Here is a 7,662-nt window from a genome sequence, read left to right on the forward strand (position 1 = left end):
TGATGGACCTCTGCTCCATGTTTATCCAGTTTCCTCTTGTAGCCGCTGCCACCTCCCATGGCAGTGAATTCCATGTGTTCATCAGTCTTTGGCTTTGGAACAGGCTCCCTCCCCCCCCCCCCATTCTGGCACCAAAACATTGTGTAGGAGGGAGTAAGGGTTGGTGGAAGACAGTGGTTCCATTGGCTAGTAGCTGTTGAGAAGCCTAAGTGGATGGACAGTGGACCTCTGGCTGCCAGGTATGGAGGGGGGGGGGGTACACAGCCCCAGCGCCCTGTCCCCTGGGAGCAGCATTTCAGGAGAAGGCAGGAGGAGAAGCTGTGCTCCACTGATGGCGACCCACCATCAGATCCCCTGCAAGTTCTGATCCCTGACCTGTGAGCTTTGCTGAGGCTTGGAAAGTGAGAGAGAAAAGCAAGAAGGTCACAGTCCAGTAAAGCCAAACACAAAAAGAAAACTGTGCAAAAATTGCTGCAGCTTATGCATTTGTTGTTGTTGTTCAGTCGCACAGTCGAGTCCGACTCTTCGCGACCCCATGGATCATCTCCCGCCAGGCCCTCCTGGCTTCCGCCGTCCTCTGAAGTTGGCTCAATTTCATGTTCGTTGCATCGATGACACTGTCTAACCATCTCATCCTTTGCCGTCCCTGTCTTCTTTGACCTTCAATCTTTCCCAGCATCAGGGTCTTCTCCAGTGAGTGCTCCCTTCTCATTTGGTGGCCAAAGTATTTGAGCTTCAGTTTCATTATCTGGCCTTCCAGGGAACAGTCAGGGTTGATTTCTTTTAGGATTGACTGATTTGATCTTTTTGCAGTCCAAGGGACTCTCAAGAGTCTTCTCCAGCACCATAGTTCAAAAGACATACATAGTTCATACAGACATACAATCACAGAAGTCTTCACAAGGTAATGATGACGAAACTCTCCGGATTAACCATCTCCGTTTCGTAGCGCCTTCATGATTGCTGTATTTTTATGAAAGGGGTTGTTGATCTCTGATGAAGGCTCTACGAAACGGAAATGGTTAATCCAGAGAGTTTCGTCATCATTACCTTGTGAAGACTTCTGTGATTGTATGTCTGAAAAAAACAAATGGACTTTCGGCATTACATGGAAATATAGACTTTTGTGATATCAACTGCAGCAATTTTTGCACAGTTTCCTTTTTGTGTTTGGCTTTACTGAGGCTTGGAAGGTGGCCTCTCCTGGAACAGGAAACTGACCGGTGCTCACCTCCAGACCGAGGGGGGCTGCTGGTCCAGCTAGCCCCACATTGCCTGCTCTGACTGGAAGAGACAGTCTTACCTGCCGCCCAGGTTCCTGGAGGAGGGGGTGGTGGTGCTGGGGACTGAATGTGGGGCCTTCTGACTGCCCGTTGTGTCCTTCCTCTGGGCTACAGCCCCCTTTTGCGCCATGTACACCGCTGGGACAGCCGGCTGAGGATGGTTTACTCCCATGGTCTTTCCGGACAGAGGATTAAAAGGATACAAATATGTCCAGGGAGAGAACGCCCAGGCTGCCGATCAGCCAGGGGAGGTGGTGGACAATGTAGCTGGCCTCACCCTGGCCCAGGTCTGGGTTTTTCAGCAAGACGCTCACGCCGTACAACGTGTTCCCGAGCATCACCAGGGCAAAGAGGGAGTAGGAGATGCCGCTGGTGGACTTCCTCTGGAACTGCAAGGAGAGAAACACGGTTCAGTCCACGGCCCGGGTGGGAAAGGCTACGCCTTTGCATCAAGGGGCCTGGTGGCCCTGCATCTGGAATCCGGGGTGCTGTTCTGTTCACCCCCATCTCAAAAAACAAAAAAAAGGAATCTGCCAGAGCTGGGAAAGAGACAGAAGTAGGGGACAGTCCAAACAGTGGAGAGGTTGAGGAACCTCCCCTACAAGGAGGAGTGAAAATTCAGGGCTTGTTACTTTCTGGGGGGTGGGAGAGAAAATACTAAGAAGGGACGGGGATGCTATTGGAGAATTCTTTTTTTTTTTTTATAAAGTTTATTTTAAAGTTTCCAATATACAACATATTCTCGATTTACATTTATCATTCTTATGAGTCACACATAGTCTCTTTATCCAACCATACATAAAACCTTCTCCATCTTTTTTCAAATATCTCTTTACTAGAACCTTTCAATAATAAGCTTAATTTGTCCATTTCGGTTACCGATAACATTTTGTCGATTATATCATTTCTAGAGGGTAGATCCTCTTGTTTCCATTTTCTGGCTAATAGTATTCTAGCTGTTGTAAGAAAATATGTAATTACATACTTATTTGTTTTAGTATATAATTCTGGGAGCATGTTTAGTAGGGCTATCTCTGGCACAAATGGAATTGGTTCTTCAGTTATTTCATTTATCATTCCAAATACTTTTTTCCAGTAACTCTGAACTTTCTCACACCTCCACCACATATGTATAAATGTTCCTACGTTTCTTTTACATTTCCAACAGTTCTTATTAGGGGTGCCATAACACTTTGCTAATTTTTCCGGTGTCCAGTGCCATCTGTAGAACATCTTGTATATATTTTCTTTATATGGGATTGCACGCATAAATTTTATCGACTGCCATGTTTTTCCCCATTGTTCAGCCTCTAAAGTATATTGGAGGTCCTTTGACCACTTAAGCATAGTTCCTTTAATCGTATCATCTGCCAAATAGTCTGACATTAATAATTTGTACAGTTTTTGTATTAATTTGTCACTTGAGGACAACCAAATTTTGTCAAGGTCGTTTTTCTCTTTGTAGAAACCCACTTTTTTATCTCTGTTATATCTTGAATTTAATTGCATTATATCCCACCAAGTGAGTTTCACTTTTTGCTTATCTAATTGATCTACACTTTTCAGATTTTCATTATCATCTAGTATGTCTTCGTATGTGACTTGCCACCTTTTCTCCATCAGAGTCGGTATCATTTCTGCTTCAATCGGTGCTACCCATTTAGGTGTTTTTAGATAGTATTTTGATTTTATTTCCTTCCAAATACCTATTAAGGCTCCCCTTATCGTGTGGTGTGTATAGTTCTTTGGTGTTCTACATTCATCATACCAGATATATTTATGCCATCCTGACGCTAGATCATGTCCTTCCAGTTTTAACAGTCTAGGGTTTTCTAGTGTTATCCAGTCTTTAATCCATACGAGTGCCGATGCTTTGTAGTATAAATTCCAGTTTGGCACTCCGAGGCCACCCGTCTCTTTTTTGTCCTGCAGATATTTATGGTTGATTCTTGGCTTTTTATTATCCCATATAAATCTATTACATGTCTTTTCTAGGTCTTTAAAATATAGTGTTTTTCTTAGAATTGGTATATTTTGGGCCAGGAAAATGAACCTAGGTAAGACGTTCATCTTCACAGCAGCAATTCTGCCCATCATGGATAGTTTTAGATCTTTCCACCTATTGGAGAGGTGGAAAGCTATTGGAGAATTCTGTGATTATGAACGAATTTAGAGCCCACTGGGGGGCACCTTTAAGGCCGACAAAGGTTTATTCAAGGTCTGAGCGTTCGTGTACCTTTGTCGGTCTTAAAGGTGCCCCCACAGGGCTCTAAATTCGTTCTGCTGCTTCAGACCAATATGGCTGCCCCACCTGGAGCTATGCTTATGAACACTGGAGGCAGAGAGAAAACAGCAGGGAAAGAATCCTCTCCCCTGTAGTACAGAGAAACACTGGATCACCAAAGAAAATGGGCAGTAATCTCACAGCGGCCAGAAGGAAGCATCTGATCACTTTAGGCACAGTTGAACGCGTGGGACTCACCACCACACGATGTAAAATGAGGTGCGCTAATGATATCCCCTTTAAAGGGGGCACACTGGTATGAGTCAGGACGCAATATTCCCTCTAAGCTGAGTTAGTGTGAGCTAGCTCACAGTTTTTTAGCCTCCGGCTCACACATTTTTGTCCTAGCTCAGGAAGGAGGGCTCCAGAGCAAACTAGTTTATGCAGCAGCCAAATGGCTCGCTCACAACTTTAATGCCAGTAGCTCACAAAGTAGGATTTTTGCTCGCAAGACTCCACAGCTTAGAGGGAACATTGGTCAGGAGCGATGCTCCCTCTAAGCCGTGGAGTCTCATGAGCAGAAATTCTACTGTGTGAGCTCCTGGCATTACAGTTGTGAGTGAGCCACTTGGCTACTGCATCAATTAGTTTGCTCTGGAGCCCCATCCTTCCTGAGCTGAGGCAAAAATCCATGCGCAGAGGCAGCCTGCCTTTGAATGCTAGAAGCTTGGGGACAGCTAGGGGCGGTCTCTTGCCTTTATGCTCCTCCGATCCAGCCAGGCAATTCTTCACTTACATTCTGGATTTTGCTGGTGGGCCTCTGGACTAAGATTCCGGCTTGGCCCACAGTCAAGCCTTCCCCCCGTCCATGCCACACTTGAGGGATCTGTTTATTGTATTTCCCCCCCTCTAACCTCTTTTACCAACTCAAGACCTTTGCAACGTATCTTGCTCAGCTTGGACTGAAGAAAGAGTTCCCAGCAAGCCCTAGACCCCAGCAAGTTTGGGCAGACGTCTCTCCAACTGTGGCTTGGGGGAGCGGGTTCCCTCTCAAAATGCACTGGCTCGAAATGCTTACGTTCTTGTAGATCTGGGGGACGCGAGAGAGCAGGTACAGCAGTGATGAAACGGACCCGATCACAAAGCCAATGATTTCCTTCTTGGTGAAGGGCTGCAGGAGAAAGCGGCAGTTAGGGGAAAGGCCACGGCTTTCTTAAGAACCTCCTGTCCAGAAGAAGCCACGGCAGAGCTTCTGGTCACCCCCATCTCCAAACAAAACCCCCAAACCCCACAAGATCTCCTAAGGCTGGGAAAGGGGCCACCAGAATGAGGCTGGAGAACAAGGAAATAGCGTCAGAGTAGGCTTTTCAGTGGCAGGAAGCCAGGACTGAGAAGGGACACGCTTGACCAAGGAGACGAAGGTTCTATGTGGAATAGAGAGAATATTCCAAATCCTTTGCATACTTAATTGTAGATTTTCCGGGCTGTGTGGCCGTGGTCTTGGGCACTGTAGTCCCTGAGGTTTCGCCAGCAGCTGTGACTGGCATCTTCAGAGATATAAGAGGAGGAGGAGATTGGATTTATACCCTGCCCTTCACTACCCAAAGGAGTCTCAGAGCGGCTTACGAACTCCTTTCCCTTCCCCTCCCCACCACAGACACCCTGTGAGGCAGGTGGGGCTGAGAGAGCTCTGACAGAAACTGCTCTTTTTCAAGGACAGCTGTGCCAGAACTACGGCTTGCCCGAGGTCATCCAGCAGGTGCAAGTGGAGGAGTGGGGAATCAAACCTGGTTCTCCCAGATTAGAGTCCGCGCACTTAACCACTACACCAAACTGGTTCAGCTTGGACTGCGGAGAGAGAGAAAGATGAAGTACTCTGTGTCAATTGTATGTCACGGCCATAAAGCCCGGAAAATCTACAACTACTAATGAACTCCGGCCGCGAAAGCCTTCGACAACCTTTGCATGATTAATATGTTGCATTCACAAGATGCAGCGAACAGGAGGCTGGGCTGGGTCACAGAGGGCCAGTGGCTACTAGCCCTCTCAGCTAAGCAGAGCAGCATCTCTGGTGACAAGGGGAGGGAGAGGCCTGCCTGGAAACCTCCGGGAAGAGCGCCATTGATCTATGCCGCAAACAGGAAGCAGAACGATGTGGGGTTTTGGCCAGATAGGGCTCCTCCGACGTCCCACTATGGCAGGGGGGCTCCTTTTGTGACCAGCTCTCTCTGAGCTACAACTTGTGCTAGATGGCCCTGAAGCCTCCCTCCCTCCCTCCCTCCCTCCCTCCCTCCTTGGGCTCCTCCAGCAGGTCAGTGGCTCTAAACAGAATCGGGTAGCTGGGCCCAGCTTAGGGGCTGGCTATCACGCCCACCAGACCGTGCCACAAACCAGCCCCCCGCCCCTTTCCCAAAAGGGACGTGCCTCCCATCCGGATTCCTCCGTCTCCATGGAGAGAAGCATTCTGCCTTGGAACAGCCGGGTTCTCTCGCTGCTGGGAGGCACGGGTCTGCCCAGCAGGGACGTTGTCGACACCGTTCCCAGCAAAAGGATGGTAAAGACGGCATTAATCGGGGCCGAAACTGCAGGTGGAGAGAGAGAAAGAGAAACTGGGTGAGCACCTGCGTCCTTTCTCAAGCAGATTTTGCTTTAATTTTTCCTCCAAAGTAGTAGTGGTGGGGGGGTGGGGGGGAGGAGGAGGAATAATAATTTATACCCCGCCCTTCACTTACAAACTCCATTCCCTTCCCCTCCCCACAACAGGACACTCTGTGAGGCAGGTGGGGCCGAGAGAGCTCTTTCAAGAACTGCCCTTTTTCAAGGACAGCTCGTCAGAACTAGGACTTGCCCAAGGTCACACCAGCAGCTGCAAGTGGAGGAGTGGGGAATCAAACCTGGTTCTCCCAGATTAGAGTCTGCGCACTTAACCACCACACCAAACTAGGGAAGGAAGGCACCTCTGCCATAGAGTCCACCCTCCAAAGAAGAAAAGAGACTGGATTTATACCCTGCCCTTCACTACCCAGAGGAGTCTCAGAGCGGCTTACAATCTCCTTCCCCTCCCCACAACAGACAGACACCCTGTGAGGTCGGTGGGGCTGAGAGAGCTCTGGCAGAAACTGCTCTTTTTCAAGGACAGCTCTTGTCAGAACTAGGACTTGCCCAAGGCCATCCAGCTGGTGCAAGTGGAGGAGTGGGGAATCAAACCCGGTTCTCCCAGATTAGAGTCCGCGCTCCTAACTATTACACCAAAACTGATTTCTCACCAGGTTTGTTGTTTTCATACACGAATAAATGAAACTGCCTCAGTAGAGAGGGTCTGAACTCTTCTCTGCACCTGATTTGCTCTTTGGGGGGCAGCTAAGGCACCAGAGGATCTTATCCAAGTTCTGACCCCCAAAGCATAAGGATATCTCAAAGAGACAGAGGCAATTTGGTTAGCGGCAGACAGGAAGTCGTTCAGAGTTCAACCACCTTCCTGAAGATCGTGAAAGGCCGCGATTAGAACCGAGGCCAGAAACAAAGCCGTATTCCAAGCGCGGTGCCCTCCTGCGTGGAGTCTTTGGGTCAGAAATGAGGGGGCGGATTAGTTTAGATCCTCAGGGCAGGGGACCAGCTGAGATCTGGAATGAATCAGGTGTGCCTCTGAGCATGCGAAGAGAAGCATTTTCCTCATCCACACCTCCTCCCCACCTGGAAGTCCAGGGGACACTGCAGTGCCTTCCGTGGAGGCTGGAACCTCAGAACTTCTCACAGCGGGAAGCTGCTGGAAAACACTGGCAGACGCTTGACCTGTGCCAGGAGACACCAACAGTCACGTGGCCAGCTACAGTGCCGAACCCCTGCACAGAAAATGGGACCAGGGCTGGAGCTCTGGTGCAAGTTAAACCCACAGGAATGGTGAACAAGCAGCCACGTTTCATGGTGATTCATTCCAAAGGCCTCTGCCCCAGAGGCATCTTTTCGGTTGGTGTTTAGTAGATTTGTTACTCACAGCTTCTGTTCTGGTTCTTAATTTTGTAGTACAGGTACAGGGAGATCATGAGGAGGTCAGCGAGGACATAGTAGATGGCCGTGTAAACCTGCGGGAGGGAAAGGCACCGTTAGTAGAGCGAGGCGGGCAGACCGGACCGAAGAGATCCGGGGTTCTCCACC

General features: G+C 48.9%; 1 protein-coding gene across 2 annotated transcripts in view; it reads right to left on the reverse strand.

The window, feature by feature from the left end:
* PQLC2 (PQ loop repeat containing 2) overlaps positions 1 to 7,662 on the reverse strand; it is an 11,183-nt gene that overhangs the window by 778 nt on the left and 2,743 nt on the right. Inside the window, exons 3-7 of one of the 2 annotated variants that reach the window (XM_015412591.1) lie at positions 7,502 to 7,589; positions 7,201 to 7,299; positions 5,932 to 6,089; positions 4,586 to 4,678; positions 1,487 to 1,672 (exon numbers count right to left, since the gene is read on the reverse strand). In XM_015412591.1, coding sequence (XP_015268077.1) covers positions 1,487 to 1,672; positions 4,586 to 4,678; positions 5,932 to 6,089; positions 7,201 to 7,299; positions 7,502 to 7,589 — 624 coding nt within the window. The remainder of the gene's footprint in view (positions 1 to 1,486; positions 1,673 to 4,585; positions 4,679 to 5,931; positions 6,090 to 7,200; positions 7,300 to 7,501; positions 7,590 to 7,662) is intronic. The other variant, XM_015412592.1, reaches the window with a different exon arrangement.

The sequence above is a fragment of the Gekko japonicus genome, unplaced genomic scaffold (genome assembly GCF_001447785.1).
Source record: "Gekko japonicus isolate JY-2015 unplaced genomic scaffold, Gekko_japonicus_V1.1 scaffold131, whole genome shotgun sequence".
Classification (NCBI taxonomy): domain Eukaryota; kingdom Metazoa; phylum Chordata; class Lepidosauria; order Squamata; family Gekkonidae; genus Gekko; species Gekko japonicus.